Below are 19,092 nucleotides of genomic sequence, written 5' to 3' on the forward strand. Positions count from 1 at the left end.
ATATACACCCTCGCTACCACCAAACCCCGCCCACCTCAACTCCCCATCTCCCGAATTCGGAGGTCTCAAGGTTGGCAAGTAGTTGGTCAACGCTTGAAAATTTGTCCCACGGACTGGGGGGGGGTATTTTTTTAATGTATTTTTTCCCCCCATAAAGAAATACAATCATGTGTGCTTACGGACTGTATCCCTGCAGACTGTATTGATCTATATTCATATTTAATGTATATATTGTGTTTTTTATGTTGATTTAATTTTAAAAAAACTTCTTTTTTTTTATTTATTTTTTTTATTTCTTGTGCGGCCCGGTACCAATCTACCGGTCCGCGGCCCGGTGGTTGGGGACCACTGCTCTAGTATACTCTGGACTGAAGCAGTGTGCCTTCATTGTTTTTGTAGCTGTTTTGAGGCATGTTTAAAAAAAATAATGCACTTTGTGAAAGTCAAAGTTTAGTATTTCCCATAATAGTAGTGGGTATTAGGATTATCTTAGGGAGAGCATGTCCCAAATTCCAAGCTGCTGTTTTGAGGCATGTTAAAAAAAAAAAATGCACTGTGTGACTTCAATAATAAATATGGCAGTGCCATGTTGGCATTTTTTTCCCCATAACTTGAGTTGATTTATTTTGGAAAACCTTGTTACATTGTTTAATGCATCCAGCGGGGCATCACAACAAAATCAGGCATAATAATGTGTTAATTCCACGACTGTGTATATCGGTATCGGTTGATATCGGAATCGGTAATTAAGAGTTAGACAATATCGGAATATCGGCAAAAAAGCCATTATCGGACATCTCTATTAAATTATAGATAATTCATTCGCGGGCCGGATCTGGCCCTTAGGCCTCCACTTTGATACATAGGATCTAGAAAGTTCCCTCCAAAGTACCAATAAGAAGCGTACAAAAGGAGATGCAAGCGGTGCTTCGGAATGTTAGGAGGGCAAAAGGTGACCAGTAGGACCAGGAGGAAAGATTTATGACTCGCAGCAGAAGGTAAACAAAAAGATGTCTTTTTGCAACCCGAGGATGCATGAGAGTCCGAGCGCTGCTGAGAGTGAGAGGTGGACTAGACAGGGGCCAACTTTCGCCCCGAGGGTCGAGGGTCCGACCTTCAACCTGCGCAGCCAGTGTGTTTTTCAACCAAGTCGTCCAATCCGTGAATCCACTCCCACCAACATCAAGATGTCCAAGTCTCACAAAGCACGGCGAGCCTCGCTCGTGTCACCTTTTGCAGGGACAAAAGCGCAGGCACTCGACTCAGGTGCCACTAATTGCTAATTGCCAACTTATTTACACGTGGCGGCGATTTGCTAGAACAATGTCTTTGTGCGGGCGCCTCTCTGCCACCAGCTGCCATTATTCATCCAATTCTTTCCTCGTTCGTGACAAATTAACACACTCAAGTGTGCCGCGCCGCTAATGCAGGCGGCGATACGGAGCGCAATTGTTCCCTTTATTGAATGTGTGCTAATAAGTAAACCCTGGAAAAGGTGTGTGTGTGTGTGTGTGTGTGTGGGGCGGCCTTTGTGGCGGATAATTAGGAGCGTGCAGGTGTTGAGGGGCGCGTTCGCCGAGGGGCCGCCAGGGGTGTCTCGCGCTTTTGCCGAGCTCTTCAACTATTAAAATGATCACTTTCAATAGCGGACAAAGGGAAGAGGGAGAGTATCGAGCGGCGGGTATTTTCCCCACCTCTAATGCTTATCTGCCTTTTGATGTGGCGCTCATAAAAGGCCTATTGGGCTCCCAACAATGACCCGCGAAATGGACAAGGGCCGACGTGGCGGGCTCCGACCGACGGCGCCATTAACTAAAAGGCCCGGACATTATGGCGGATGAAAGAAGACGGGGGCTGTGGAGGGGGGTTGGGAAGTAATAATTGAAAAATTGCCTGATGCTAAAGTGAAAGAAAATGGAGCTGTGAAAAGGCACTGTGGTGTTCTGCTATCTGCGGTAAATGCGGCCAAACAAGAAGATGCGGCCAGGCCTCGCGTTTTTGAAATGGACGTGCTTCAATTACCCGCATGTCTAAATCTAGTTAGGCGCCCGCCATTGTCCGCCTCAAACACAACAGGCGGTTTTGGATGAGATGTTAAAGCGTACGACGCCCTCCAACCTACACAAACTCCACAGAGACGCTACTCTATTCGCTTTTAGGGGGCGGCGCGAGGGTTAATTTAACATTTATTCATCGGCTGCTTTGAATTTGTGTCGGTTTTAAAGCCACTGTTGCACAAAACTGACTTTTACAGTACATTTTGTACACTACGTGCATAAAAAAAATGGTGTTGCTTTATTTATTTAGGAGCGAGCATCCCCCTGCTGTGTGCACATGTCCACCACAAAGGACGTCTGCTCTCAGGATGTGCATGTTATGAATAATTATCATTATGGTGTGTGATAGAGATGTCCGATAATGGCTTTTTTGCCGATATCCCGATATTGTCCAACTCTTAATTACCGACTCCGATATCAACCGATACTGATAGGCACATTATTATGCCTAATTTTGTTGTGATGCTCCCCTGGATGCATTAAACAATGTAACAAGGTTTTCCAAAATAAATCAACTCAATTTATGGAAAAAAAAAATGCCAACATGGCACTGCCATATTTATTATTGAAGTCACAAAGTGCTTTTTTTTTTTTAACATGCCTCAAAACAGCAGCTTGGAATTTGGGACATGCATGAGGTTGATACACGGTTGTAGGGAGAAGTACAGAGCGCCAATAAACCTTAAAGGCACTGCCTTTGCGTGCCGGCCCAATCACATAATATCTAAGGCCTTTCGCATATACAAGTGAATGCAACTCATACTTGGTCAACAGCCATACAGGTCACACTGAGGGTGGCCGTATAAACAACTTTAACACTCTTACAACTATGCGCCACACTGTGAACCCACACCAAACAAGAACGACAAACACATTTCGGGAGAACATCCGCACCGTAACACAACATAAACACAACAGAACAAATACCCAGAACTCCTTGCAGCACTAACTCTTCCGGGACGCTACAATATACACCCCCCCGCTACCCCCTACCTCAACCTCCTCATGCTCTCTCAGGGAGAGCATGTCCCAAATTCCAAGCTGCTGTTTTGAGGCATGTTAAAAAAAATAATGCACTTTGTGACTTCAATAATAAATATGGCAGTGCCATGTTTTTCCATAACTTGAGTTGATTTATTTTGGAAAACCTTGTTACATTGTTTAATGCATCCAGCGGGGCATCACAACAAAATTAGGCATAATAATGTGTTAATTCTACGACTGTATATATCGGTATCGGTTGATATCGGAATCGGTAATTAAGAGTTGGACAATATCGGAATATCAGCAAAAAAAGCCAAATTGGACATCTCTACTTTTATGTCTAGTTTGGTATCGTGCAATAACATTTAGTAATATAACATACTCCTTCAAAAGAATCAGACATTAAAAATTGTCAAATGTGATGTGAAAAAAATCATGTATAATGGAGTAAACCAACAAACATTTAACCAAGAGTCATCGTAGCATTAAACAGGCATTGAGAGAGCACAATGTGTTCCTCATGTGTCATGTCTATTTATTTTTTCGGACTATAATGTGCAATAATGTTTTATGTGTATATATATGTATATTAAGGGTGTAACGGTACGTGTATTTGTATTGAACCGTTTCGGTACGGTTCGGAGGTGTACCGAACGAGTTTCCACACGGACATATTAAGTAGCGTACAACACGTTGTGTAAACAACGCACACCGAGGCACAACACACGGCATGCTAGCAACGACCGGCCTCCTACAACATGTAAAAACCAGAGCTGGAAGACCCTCTTGCCTCGTTAAAGGGGAACATTATCACCAGACCTATGTAAGCGTCAATATATACCTTGATATTGCAGAAAAAAGACCATATATTTTTTTAACCCATTTCCGAACTCTAAATGGGTGAATTTTGGCGAATTAAACGCCTTTCTATTACGTGACGTCAAATCGGGAAGCAATCCGCCATTTTCTCAAACACCGAGTCAAATCAGCTCTGTTATTTTCCGTTTTTTCGACTGTTTTCCGTACCTTGGAGACATCATGCCTCGTGGGTGTGTTGTCGGAGGGTGTAACAACACCAACAGGGACGGATTCAAGTTGCACCAGTGGCCCAAAGATGCCAAAGAATCAGAATCAGAATCAGCTTTATTGTCATTACGCAAGGTAACGAGATTGAGGCCATTCCATACAGTGCGATGTGTGCATGCTAGAAAAACAATGTGCAAATATATAAAAATATAAAAAATGTAGAAGTGCAATGAATATGGTGTGAAATGAATATATACATGAAAAAACAAAACAAAAACAGGGTGGTTGGTGGAATGGGTTATTGCACCGAAGAGAAGGCAGTTATGAGGGACAATGGGGCAGTCCGTTCAGGATGGTTATGGCCCTGGGGAAGAAGCTGTTCTTTAGCCTGTTTGTTTTGGTTTTAATGCACCTGTAGCGCTTCCCAGAGGGCAGCAGGTGGAACAGGTCAGAGCCAGGGTGGGTGCTGTCCTTGATGATGGCACTGGCTCTGTTGAGGCAGCGGGAGGTGTAGATGTCCGTCAGAGAGGGGAGAGGGCGGCCGATGATCTTCTGAGCCGTCTTGACCACTCTTTGCAGCCTCTCCCTGTCTGCTGCAGTGCAGCTGCCGTACCATACCGTAATACAGTAGGTCAGCAGGCTCTCGATGGACGAGCGGTAGAAGGTCAGCAGCAGGTCAGGCTTCAGGTTGTACTTCCCGAAAGTGGCAAGAGATTGGACGTTTGTTCCGCACACTTTACCGACGAAAGCTATGCTACGACAGAGATGGCAAGAATGTGTGGATATCCTGCGACACTCAAAGCAGATGCATTTCCAACGATAAAGTCAAAGAAATCTGCCGCCAGACCCCCATTGAATCTGCCGGAGTGTGTGAGCAATTCAGGGACAAAGGACCTCGGTAGCACGGCAAGCAATGGCGGCAGTTTGTTCCCGCAGACGAACGAGCTAAACCCCCTGGATGTCTTGGCTTACACCGTCCCTTATGCCACCGAAGATGATCAAGAGAAGACTTTCGACCCTAGCTTCCCTGGCCTGCTGACATGAGGGTATGTCTACAGAATATATTAATTGATGAAAACTGGGCTGTCTGCACTCTCAAAGTGCATGTTGTTGCCAAATGTATTTCATATGCTGTAAACCTAGTTCATAGTTGTTAGTTTCCTTTAATGCCAAACAAACACATACCAATCGTTGGTTAGAAGGCGATCGCCAAATTCGTCCTGGCTTTCTCCCGTGTCGCTGGCTGTCGTGTCGTTTTCGTCGGTTTCGCTTGCATACGGTTCAAAGCGATATGGCTCAATAGCTTCAGTTTCTTCTTCAATTTGGTTTTGGCTACCTGCCTCCACACTACAACCATCCGTTTCAATACATGCGTAATCTGTTGAATCGCTTAAGCCGCTGAAATCCGAGTCTGAATCCGAGCTAATGTCGCTATAGCTTGCTGTTCTATGCGCCATGTTTGTTTGTGTTGGCATCACTATGTGACGTCACAGGAAAATGGACGGGTGTATATAACGATGGTTAAAATCAGGCACTTTGAAGCTTTTTTTAGGGATATTGCGTGATGGGTAAAATTTTGAAAAAAACTTCGAAAAATAAAATAAGACACTGGGAACTGATTTTTAATGGTTTTAACCCTTCTGAAATTGTGATAATGTTCCCCTTTAAGATCTCCCGTTTGGGAACATTTCGGCTTCGCGGTGCTATACAACAATGGAGGACGAGTGGCGAACAAAGCGGCGGTAGGGTATGCTTCTGGCAACACGTCAAACATGCTAACCCATTTTGAAGCGGCACCACCCCCAAGTGAACATCACTTCAACTTAAGAAAGACGAACAAACAGCTCCCACCGCATTCAAGCAGCCTCTCCTCGGCGAGTCAGGCAGGGCTAAAGCAATAACAAATGTTTTTATAGAAGCAGATTTAAGACCATATTGCATTAGAAACTAGATTTTGACCCTCTTCTATGGTGGAAGAACAATGAGCCCATATATCCTCTTGCTGCCAAGTTAAGTTAGCCAGGCACTACCTTGCCATACCTGCTCCCTCCACAATGTGGATAAACGGATTTTTCTGGCAAAAAACATGAAGAATGAGTGAAAGTCACCAGGGTTAAAGGCTAGGGAGGGAAAAGAAAAGTTAATCTGAGGCTGAGTTGACTTGAAACTGTTTAATGTTGCCCTTTTTATATGAAGAAGAAAAGTTTTGTCATTTGATTTAATCTGAGCAACAATTTGAGGCAGTTTAATGTTGATTAACGTGGACCCCGACTTAAACAAGTTGAAAAAACTTATTGGGGTGTTACCATTTAGTGGTCAATTGTACGGAATATGTACTGTACTGTGCAATCTACTAATAAAAGTCTCAATCAATCAATCAAAAAAATCACTTTATATGTAGAAAGGTTTTGTTAAAGGGGAACATTATCACAATTTCAGAAGGGTTAAAACCATTAAAAATCAGTTCCCAGTGGCTTATTTTATTTTTCGAAGTTTTTTTCAAAATTTTACCCATCACGCAATATCCCTAAAAAAAGCTTCAAAGTGCCTGATTTTAACCATCGTTATATACACCCGTCCATTTTCCTGTGACGTCACATAGTGATGCCAACACAAACAAACATGGTGGAAAGAACAGCAAGCTATCGCGACATTAGCTCGGATTCAGACTCGGATTTCAGCGGCTTAAGCGATTCAACAGATTACGCATGTATTGAAACGGATGGTTGTAGTGTGGAGGCAGGTAGCGAAAACCAAATTGAAGAAGAAACTGAAGCTATTGAGCCATATCGCTTTGAACCGTATGCAAGCCAAACCGACGAAAACGACACGACAGCCAGCGACACGGGAGAAAGCGAGGACGAATTCGGCGATCGCCTTCTAACCAACGATTGGTATGTGTTTGTTTGGCATTAAAGGAAACTAACAACTATGAACTAGGTTTACAGCATATGAAATACATTTGGCAACAACATGCACTTTGAGAGTGCAGACAGCCCAATTTTCATCAATTAATATATTCTGTAGACATACCCTCATGTCAGCAGGCCAGGGAAGCTAGGGTCGATATTCTTCTCTTGATCATCTTCGGTGGCATAAGGGACGGTGTGAGCCAAGACATCCAGGGGGTTTAGCTCGCTCGTTTGCGGGAACAAACTGCCGCCATTGCTTGCCGTGCTAGCGAGGTCCTTTGTCCCTGAACTGCTCACACACTCCGGCAGATTCAATGGGGGTCTGGCGGCAGATTTCTTTGACTTTATGGTTGGAAATGCATCTGCTTTGAGTGTCGCAGGATATCCACACATTCTTGCCATCTCTGTCGTGGGTAAAGTGTGCGGAACAAACGTCCAATCTCTTGCCACTTTGGCATCTTTGGGCCACTGGTGCAACTTGAATCCGTCCCTGTTGGTGTTGTTACACCCTCCGACAACACACCGACGAGGCATGATGTCTCCAAGGTACGGAAATAACAGCTGATTTGACTCGGTGTTTGAGAAAATGGCGGATTGCTTCCCGATGTGACGTCACGTTGTGACGTCATCGCTCCGAGAGCGAATATTAGAAAGGCGTTTAATTCGCCAAAATTCACCCATTTAGAGTTGGGAAATGGGTTAAAAAAATATCTGGTCTTTTTTCTGCAACATGAAGGTATATATTGACGCTTACATAGGTCTGGTGATAATGTTCCCCTTTAAGAAACCATTCTGAGCCTTATCTTATGTCGTTTTTAATTGATATATGTTGACCACATGAACCCTGGCAATGGACCCTGTGTGTGTATATGTATGTTATGCCATTGTTTACAAATTTGGTAAATAAATAACCAAAAATTGTATATTTTGTTGTTTTCTTACTGTACCAAAAATGAACCGAACCGTGACCTCTAAACCGAGGTACGTACCGAACCAAAATGTTTGTGTACCGTTACACCCCAAGTAGATACATATCTTCCTTTTTATCTTTTTTTTAACTATTTATATGACTAAATGATTGTGTATGCACCTTAGGGGATCTGCTCCAATGTTGTTGTTCTTTGAACCTGTTCACTGTAATAATGACAATAAAACTCTATTCTATTTGTGGAGTGCAGTATTTGGCTGCTACCAGCAGAGGCGCTATTGATCCTATTTAATTGATTCTATGTGACGTCAATCACTATATGAGAGTGTCCGACGGCATTGAAACGGGAGTTCAGAACAGTCCAGCGGACTAACGCCCGTGTCTTCTTTTGCACTCTTGCAGGTGACAGTTAAAATGTACAAGCGCGGCAGCTCGGGCGGCTGGCTGGGCAAGTCGCCCAGCGCCAGCGCCACCATCCCCTCGGACACCGCGGTCATCTTCCGGGTGAGCGGCGAGGAGGCGGAGGCCAAAATCCCGGCCTACACCATCCACAGCATCACGCTCAGCGTCTGAGAGGATCGGACGGCTTCGCTTCGAACCAAAGGCCAGCTTTTTGTGGAGTGCCTTTTTTACCGCCTTGTTTGTACGCTTGTACCTGGTGGAAGTTGATGAATATGTTACCTAATACTCAGTGGTGGTGATGTTTTTGTACACTAACATATTTATTCAGCCTCATTTAGTAACATCAGGACTCGGGATGGGTATTGACTTCTGTGCTTCTATTGGAACCGACCGAATGATGTCGGTATTTTCAGATATCCATTCACGATATTTCAATACCTTTTGTCGCACGGAACCGGCTCAAACACTTGGCAGAGAAACAGGTGTGTTTGTAGTATGCATACCATTTTGCCATGACAACAAAGCAAGCATGTCTGATAGAAAGTAAGGCTCCACTCGCTTGATGCTAATTTACATTGGATATAACATATACGTACTACGGATTAGCATTAGCAATTTTACATGGCAATTTCAACACCTCCGGGTTTGGTAATGACAACTACAACTGAGATGTACAATACAGGACAAAAGTTTGGACACACCTCATTCAATGTGTTTTTCTTTATTTTCATGACTATTTATATTGTAGATTGTCACTGAAGGCATCAAAACTATGAATGAACATGTGAACAAAAAAAGGTGAAATAACTGAAAACATGTTTTATATTCTAGTTTCTTCAAAATAGCCACCGTTTGCTCTGATTACTGCTTTGCACACACTTGGCAGTCTCGATGAGCTTCAAGCACACCGGTGAAGTGAAAACCATTTCCTCTTGAAGCTCATCGAGAGAATGCCAAGAGTGTGCGAAAAAGTAATCAGAGCACAGGGTGGCTATTTTGAAGAAACAAGAATATAAAACATGTTTTCAGTTATTTCCCCTTTTTTCGTTAAGTACATTACTCCACATGTGTTCATTCATAGTTTTGATGCCTTCAGTGACAATCTACAATGTAAGTCGTCATGAAAATAAAGAAGGTGTGTCCAAACTTTTGGCCTCTACTGTACATACTACGGATTAGCATTAGCAATTTTGCATGGCGGTTTCAACACCTCGTTTGGTAATGACAACTACAACTGAGAAGTATGTTAAAAATCAAACAGCTGGCGTGTAACAAGTACAATACTGACAGTATAAACCAGGGGTCCCGCCAGCGTCCAAATCCGGCCCGCGGGAAGCTTAAAAAAAACCAAAATGTATTTTATTTATTTTTATTATAATTATTTAAAATCTGTCCTTTTTAATCAATTTTCTATAGTTTGTTACTTTCACTGTCCACCAGACGCTCAGGCAAATCATATTGTCTCGAAATGCATTTTTTCCATCGATAATGTGACATCATACTCATTTATATATATATATATATATATATATATATATATATATATATATATAAATAATTGTGTGTATATATATATATATATATATATATATATATATATATACATATATATATATATATATATATATATATATATATATATAAATAATTGTGTGTATATATATATATATATACATATATATATATATATATATATATATATATATATATATATATATATAAATAATTGTGTGTATATATATATATATATATATATATATATATATACATATATATATATATATATATATATATATATATATATATATATATATATATATATATATATATATACACACAATTATTTAAATAAAAGTTATTTAGGCCATTTCAATGCAACCAGAAGGAGCTTTTCTAACCATAATAATATTTATATATATATATATCAAATATGTTTATTATATATATAAATAAATATATATATATATATATATATATATATAAAATATATTTATATTATATATATATATAAAATATATATATATTTTTATATTATATATATATATATAATATAAATATATATTTTTTTATTTATATAGATATATTAATATATATTAATATATATATAATATAAATATATTTAATATAATATATATATATATATAATATAAATATATATTAATATATATATATATATATGATATATATATATATATATATATATATAATATAAATATATATTAATATATATATATATGATATATATATATATATATATCATATAAATATATATTAATATATATATATATATATAAATATATATTAATATATATATATATATATAATATATTATTATATATATAATATACATATATTTAATATTATATATATATATATATATATATATATTTTATTTTTATTTATTTATTTTTTAACCCAATGCGGAAAAAGTACCCATCCTTAATTCGGACTTTATACTGCTTTATAAATAATTTCCCTTTTTGTAAATGTGTCAATCCCGCCCTAATCCTCCTTTGCAGTAGCAGACGGTTAGCAGGAAAACTCAGCCAACAGTAATGAAAAACACATACGACACAATAAATACTCAAGGAGTTAGGAGCAAATCCTCCAGACGTTGAAGTGCTGTATTATGTAAGAAGTGGACTATTTTAAGCAACGCTACCTCTGCAGGAGCGACTACAGAACGACATTTGTGGGTTTTTTCAGTTCTTATTAGTTATAGGACATATTTGCTGTAAGAAATCTTACAAATATCTTATTCTTTCAATACTGTATTTTACAAATCTAAGATGTGTCCTAAAAAAATGTAAATTTTCCTTTAGAGTCCACCATGATGATGACATATAAGTCCGATTGTACTCACTGTTTGAAGGACTTCATGGTGGTTATCTGATTGTACTCCGTTTCTGCAGGACTTCATGATGATTACCTGTAAAAAAAAAAAAAACATTAGTAAGGTTAGAGATGTTGATGTATTTTTTATGTCTACTATATTTACCTCAAGGGTGAATTTGACCCCAAGCAGCACTTAGTTGTGGATGTGTGCTCGTAGTGTTTAGAGTAGTGTAGATGTGTGTGGTGTGAGTGGTCTTATCTTATGTAGCCTATACTTTTTGTGTGAATTCCAATAAAATCACCAGTTTGGTTCTATAACAAACTGTTTTGGGGAGTTTATTGTGAGCTTTTGACGAGAAGCAGCCAGGACGGGAGATGACAGCCCACAAAAATGAGTGTGGAAATGGAAAGTGGCTTAAAGAGGAGGTAAACAGAGCCACTAGTCATGGGAGGAGAATCAATACAATGCAATTTTAGCTTTCATGGGAAACTAGTAGAATGCATTTAGCACTTGTTTTGCATGAAGACAAAATAACATTTGATACAATGTTTGACTCCATAAAAAGGTCTTGATTCTCTGGCCTTTTTTCGTCAGAAATACAGATATGACCTACGTCCTCTTTTGCGGGGCTGTCCGGACGGGGTTCCTTAAATCAGAGTTTTTCAACCAGTGTGCCGTGGGAGATTATCTAATTTCACCTATTTGGGTTAAAAATATTTTTTGCAAACCAGTAAGTATAGTCTGCAAATGATGTGTTGTTGAGTGTGGGTGCTGTCTAGAGCCGGTAGCTAATTGCTTTGTAGATGTCGGAAACAGCGGGAGGCAGTGTGCAGGTAAAAAGGTGTCTATTGCTTAAACCAAAAGGTGAGTGCCCCTAAGAAAAGGCATTGGAGCTTAGGGAAGGCTATGCGGAACAAAACTAAAACTGAACTGGCTACAAAGTAAACAAAAACAGAATGCTGGACGACAGCAAAGACTTACTGTGGAGCAAAGACGGCGTCCACAAAGTACATCCGAACATGACATGACAATCAACAATGTCCCCACAAAAGGATAAAAACAACTGAAATATTCTTGATTGCTAAAATAAAGCAGGTGCGAGGAATAGCGCTCAAAGGAAGACATGAAACTGCTACAGGAAAATACCACAAAAAAAAAGAGAAAAAGCCAATAAAATAGGAGCGCAAGACAAGAACTGAAGCACTACACACAGGAAAACAGCAAAAAACTCAAAATAGACAAACAGGTCATGACAGTACACCTACTTTGAGACAACAGCTATGTTGATGCACGGTTGGTTCCGGTTTAAAGTCATATACAACAATTGCGACAATGACTTTTTACTGTCAACTGAGTTTCGTTTTTTTTAATGATTTCTGCTGGTGGTGTGCCTCCGGATTTTTTTAACGCAAAACATGTGCCTTGGCTCAAAAAAGGTTGAAAAACACTGCCTTAAATACCTCAAATGTCCGGTATTTTGAGTTAGGGTTGCGTGTATTTTCAACAGTGACGTGCAGTCAGGGGAGGCAGGTGAGGCGGGGCCTCACATGCCATCATGGAAAGAAAAAAAAATGTAAAAAGAAAAAAAATAATTAAATTGTGATATGTATCCAGTGATTACACTATAAAGTTATTTTCCATTTAACTTCACCAGTTTTAGATCATTTTTATTCAAAATCGCTGAATTTTCACATTTGCCGTTCAAATACTGAGAAGAGACTTGCGGTGAGTCAGCAGCCAATTGAGGCACCACTGAGTTGAGCCTCACCATGGATTGCGCAATGACTCTGCTAACTGCTGGCCTGCTGTGCAGTGAGACCGTATTGCTATATGAATTATATTATACATTTCCATAGTTTAGTTAGCTGAGGTATATAATGTACAGTGTATTTTGTCAACAACTGTATGTGTGTAACGTATTTCTTGTGCTGAGCAATCATAAAACGGCTGCGAAGACGCACTGGCTGAGGCTCGCAGTAATCCCGCCTCATGGTGGTAGAGGGCGCTAGTGATCCCAGGGATCATTTCTGCGACCACTCGGCTGCAGAAGAAGTGACAACAAGCAGCAACAGTTAGCGATCATTTATTTTTTCCTCTCGCCTGGACTTTTAACATGGAGGATTACATATCTAAAATAAAACAGTTTTCTAAACTGGACTTTCAATCGAAGCAGGAGGTAATAATTAAAGGAAGATCTCCATCGAGACGTTTAAAACTGAAGAAAAATCAGGAAGACTTCTATAAACAAGTTATCGATGCTTTTGTTCAGAAGGAGCGGCGCATGGACTTCATTTATAAGTAAAAGTAAGACCACAACAACGTTTTTTTTAATTAAATGTGCTTTTTTTGTGTGCTACAGTTTGTATGTGTAAAGTTAAGTTAAAGTAACAATGATTGTCACACACACACTAGGTGTGGTGAAATATGTCCTCTGCATTTGACCCATCCCTTGATCACCCCCTGAGAGGTGAGGGGAGCCCGGGAATCATTTTTGGTGATTTAACCCCCAATTCCAAGCCTTGATGCTGAGTGGCAAGCAGGGAAGAATGCTGGTATGAGCTTTTAAACATAACCCGTTAACTGCTGCCAATCAAATGGTGAATAAGATACTCTTTAGGGTTCATATGTTTGTAAATGTGACTGTGATGAAGTCAGTGCCTCACCAGCCATCAACCTCACCGCACGTCACCGATTTTCAATGTACGTCCAGGGTTAAGAAGGGGTTAAAAACAAAAATTGTGAAGGTGTGCACATGCAGCAACATTCGTGAGGGAGGGGCAGAGCGAGAGAGCGAGACAGTGGAGAGACAGACAGAACACAAGAGAGAAGCCGAAACGTAAATGCAACTTCACGGATGATTTGCGGGAAAAGTATCTTAGTTTTGATCCTGGCCGTGACACATGGAAAGCAGAATGCAGGAAGGTATATATCTGTGGCAAATAAAGATCCACAAGCCTATATCGACACTACAAAGCACAAAACAGCTGTGTAGGGCGAGAGCTCGTCTGCTGTTTTTTGTTTAAACGTAATTAACTTGTTTTGAGGCATTATTTATGTTTAGATTATATACAAGAGGTTATTTTGAATATTTCTACCTCTGCACTTTTTTCCAAAACTGTGAATGTTACAGAATATAAGTGTGACTTACCCAGCGTCCTGGATCTACTCCTGCTGAATGCCACCCAACGACATAGAGTTGGGTGGCATTCAGCAGGGGTAAGATCCAGGACGCTGGATCTGCCGTCGAGCCCCTCAGAAGCGTCTTGGGCTTAATTCGACGAAACGTTGATGACAGGGGGGTGCCCATTTGAGAACCTGCTGATGCCAACCAACTCATGTCCAGTTGAGATATGCGGTCAAGCTTAGTCTTGGCTCAGGGAGGAGGACGTCCCCGCCATGCAGAGTCCCGCCGGTGCCTTGATGGAAGGAGAGATGAAGAGAGCAAGGAATTTTCAAAATGGGGTCTGTCGGAGGCAGATGTTTACATATATCCGAATTTAAGAGTTACTTCTTTTATTTCATAATCATATTACAAAACAGCTAGTGTTTTTCTTCCAATTGTGGTCTTTTGGTTGTCTGCAAAAACTGTGTGCTTAACCTTGAATGAAGAATGTAAGAAAGAGAGATACTCCTTTCTCTTATCTAGCATTCTTCCCAGGTGCGGAGGACAATGGGCATGTGTTTTGGCTGGAGGGACATGAGTGCGAGGGTGGGAGAGAGAGAGACTTAAGAGGGGAGAGGGTTTTTCGGGGGGGGGAGGGCAGACCATCTTGGCGGCGCGATTGAATGTTCTATGCTGGACTGGTCTCAATGTATATATGCAAAGCTTTGCAGATATATTACAAAATACCTATTCTGTCTCTGGTGGTTTTTCTACTCAGCTTTAAGTGTCGTAAAGAGCTTGGGAGCGACTTGTGACTTGAATTCCCTGGGAGGAACAACTGGTCCAAACGCAACAGGTCCCATGAATTAACATTTATGACAAGCTTTTTCCGAAACACAATATAGAATGTGAGATATAACAGGATAATGCATGCATTTATCATTTGTTTTCAAATCTGTTACAAAAAAGTGGGACCCCATTTTTATGACTTGATGGGGTCCCACTTTTTTGTTGGAAATCCCAGCCACGACCCATCTTCAATGCTCTGACTGAGGGGAGGAGGTTTTTGGCCAAAATCTCTCAATACATGGCACCGTTCATCCTCTCCTTAATACAGTGCAGTCGTCCTGTCCCCTTTGCTGAAAAGCACCCCCAAAGCATGATGCTCCCCCCCCCCCATGCTTCACTGATGATACTCATCCTTCTTTTTTCCTCCAAACTAGATGAGTGGAGTTTATACCAAAAAGTTATATTTTGGTCTCTTCTGACCACACAACTTTCTCCCATGACTCTTCTACATACTTGCCAACCTTGAATTCTAGCTATATATATATATACTTATGTTTTTATTATATATATATATATATATATATATATATATATATATATATATATATATATATATATATATATATATATAAGGGTGGAGTGCCATCTCCGGGTTGGGGAGGAGATCTTGCCCCAAGTGGAGGAGTTCAAGTACCTCGGAGTCTTGTTCACGAGTGAGGGAAGAGTGGATCGTGAGATCGACAGGCGGATCGGTGCGGCATCTTCAGTAATGCGGACGCTGTATCGATCCGTTGTGGTGAAGAAGGAGCTGAGCCAGAAGGCAAAGCTCTCGATTTACCGGTCGATCTACGTTCCCATCCTCACCTATGGTCATGAGCTTTGGGTCATGACCGAAAGGACAAGATCACGGGTACAAGCGGCCGAAATGAGTTTCCTCCGCCGGGTGGCGAGGCTCTCCCTTAGAGATAGGGTGAGAAGCTCTGCCATCCGGGGGGAGCTCAAAGTAAAGCCGCTGCTCCTCCATATCGAGAGGAGCCAGATGAGGTGGTTCGGGCATCTGGTCAGGATGCCACCCGAACGCCTCCCTCGGGAGGTGTTTCGGGCACGTCCGACCGGTAGGAGGCCACGGGGAAGACCCAGGACACGTTGGGAAGACTATGTCTCCCGGCTGGCCTGGGAACGCCTCGGGATCCACCGGGAGGAGCTGGACGAAGTGGCTGGGGAGAGGGAGGTCTGGGCTTCCCTGCTTGGGCTGCTGCCCCCGCGACCCGACCTCGGATAAGCGGAAGAAGATGGATGGATGGATGGATAAATAAAAGAAATACTTGAATTTCAGTGTTCATTTATTTACACATATACACACACATAACACTCATCTACTCATTGTTGAGTTAAGGGTTGAATTGTCCATCCTTGTTCTAATCTCTGTCACTATTTCAGAACACACACATTATACAAATATACATTATAAAATCAATAAGAAAACGGGAGCTCTAATTTGGGAGTCTGAATTAGGATCAGAAGTTCCTATATAAACATTGCGTACTCACGTCGCCATTTTGTATTGATTACTGCAGCTGTGCACTGGATTCATTCACAAATACAAACTACAACTCACAAACACTTTAGAGTTAGGCTCCACCATCAGAATGTGTACTTAAACTTATAAAGATCACATGGATATTATTCAGTGAGTTGATTCACCAAAACTAACCTGTTATACAGGAGGAAAAAGCACACAGGACGTTTCAATTGTTCACAGACTAGTCGCGCTCATCAGAATGACAAGATACTTCCGGTCTGCAGGTGATAGCATTCAATTGGGAAGAAACGCCCTACTGCCCCCTACTGACCAATGTGAATACTGATAAATGTGTAATGACAGCTCCAAAAACGAATTCAAACCACAAAATAAAATAAATAAATCAACACAAAAATGTGACACATTATGGGTGGGTCACATATGCATGTACAGTAGATGGCAGTATTGTCCTGTTTAAAAGTGTCACAACATTGCTGTTTACGGTAGACGAACTGCTTTACGGTAGACGAAACCTTGACTGCTGTTGTTGTGTGTTGTTACCGCGCTGGGAGGACGTTAATGAAACTGCCTAACAATAAACCCACTTAAGAAACCAAGAACTCATCCTCCATCATTCTACAGTTATAACACCATTGGGCAGGCATGCTGTTTATATTGTGGGAAAGCGGACGTGAGAACAGGCTGTCAACACGTCACTCAGGTCTGCATGGAGCTGGAGGGGGCGTTGCCTCCAGCTCCGCCTGAATTTCGGGAGATTTTCGGAAGAAAATTTGTCCCGGGAGGTTTTCGGGAGAGGAGCTGAATTTCGGGAGTCTCCCGGAAAATCCGGGAGGGTTGGCAAGTATGCTCCTCTGGATCATCCAGATGGCTATTGGCAAACTTCAGACATGGGCTGACTTAAGTAGGGGAACCTTCCGTGCGATGCATGATTTTAAAGCACTACGCCATAGTGTTCTACTGATAGTAGCCTGGGAAACAGTGGTCCCAGCTCTCTTCAGGTCCTGCCGTGTAATTCTTGGCTGATTCCTCACTTTTCTTATCATGAGTGAAGCCCCACGAGGAGCGATCTTACATGGAGCCCCAGTCCGAGGTAGATTAGAAGTCATGTTTAGCCTCTTCCATGTTCTAACAATTGCTGCAAAAGTTGATCTATTCTCACCAAGCTGCTTCCCAATTGTCCCATAGACTTTTCCAGCTTTGTGGGCTTCTTTTGACAGCTCTCTGGTCTTGCCCATGGTAGCAGTTGGACCTTGACTGACTGTGGGCTGCACAGGTGACTGGGTGGGTGATTAGTTGTGGGGTCAAGGTGGACTTTTTCTTTAAAGGTAGACTGACAGCTCTTTGAGAGTATTTGAAGTATGTTGTGGTGGGTGAGATGCTACGGCAGTCATTGGTGTAGAGCAGGGGTCGGCAACCCAAAATGTTGAAAGAGCCATATTAGACCAAAAATAAAAATAAAAAATCCGTCTGGAGCCGCAAAAAATGAAAAGCCTTATATGAGTCTTATAATGAAGACAACACATGATAAAAGTGTCTATATTAGCTATACATAGGGATGATGTTTGATAAGAATTTATCGAGTTCGGGCCTATTATCGAACCGATTCCTTATGGAGTCCAGATAGGTTGTTGTATATGGAAAAAAACACACAATATTTGGTTTGACAAAAGCTCACTTTTATTATATATGAAAAAAATGTAATCTAATAAATAAATAAATATTGACTGTTACCACCCTAAAAAAATAAAATAAATACACATTGACTTTTGTTACCCAAATTAAATTAAGTGGGATTTTTCAGAAAAACAAATGTATACAGTAACACAAAAACAACCTGTCTCTGTGATCACTATAGGTGATAAATAATTAAAGCTGCAAGCAGCATTGGTCGGGCCCGCATATTTGGCAAGTGCTAGTCCTAAGTGTCCCAATACTTTTGTTCAGTTTTCGTCATAAGTGTCCCAATACTTTTGTCTACTTTTAGTCCGAATTCTCCCAATACTTTTGTTTAGTGTACCTACCTTGTCTGCATTGTGTGGGCACGCTGGTGCTTCCTGCTTTTAAGCAGCCTTCTTGAAAAAACAGCAGCATCAGCGCAGCGGCTCTTTGAAGGGTCATAAAATCAAAACCGGAGCCGGTATTAAAACTCTTTCGATAACTTTTAATCAAAAGGGTTCAATCTCTCTCCTGTGTTAGTTTGAAGCCGAAACAACAAACACGCTCAGAGGAGATAATGTTTGAAGAAAGGTGACCGGTTTTTACAAAAATGTTGTGTTGAAGGGGGAATAGCAAGCTTCTTGTAGATTTTTGCTGGGGGTTGTCAATTTATGAAATGTAGGTCTAAGTGAGACCTACGGAGAGGATTTTGTTTCATGTCTCTCCGACCTTCCCAGTGGGAGTTACAGGCAGTTTTGTCAGTTTTTTCTCCGTTTTATTCAAAAATTGCTCTAGAGCGCAATTTTTAAATTTGGGGTTAGGTTTTTTTATTAGATCACAATTTCTGCCAGTCCTG

At 40.9% G+C, this 19,092-nt stretch overlaps 1 protein-coding gene across 1 annotated transcript in view; it reads left to right on the forward strand.

The window, feature by feature from the left end:
• Window positions 1-9,822, forward strand: part of LOC133577821 (uncharacterized) — a 66,533-nt gene extending 56,711 nt beyond the window's left edge. The window contains exon 7 of the mRNA XM_061931865.2: window positions 8,310-9,822. Coding sequence (XP_061787849.1) covers window positions 8,310-8,480 — 171 coding nt within the window. The 3' untranslated portion in view covers window positions 8,481-9,822. The remainder of the gene's footprint in view (window positions 1-8,309) is intronic.
• Window positions 9,823-19,092: the final 9,270 nt, after the last annotated feature.

This window comes from Nerophis lumbriciformis, linkage group LG39 (assembly GCF_033978685.3).
Source record: "Nerophis lumbriciformis linkage group LG39, RoL_Nlum_v2.1, whole genome shotgun sequence".
Classification (NCBI taxonomy): domain Eukaryota; kingdom Metazoa; phylum Chordata; class Actinopteri; order Syngnathiformes; family Syngnathidae; genus Nerophis; species Nerophis lumbriciformis.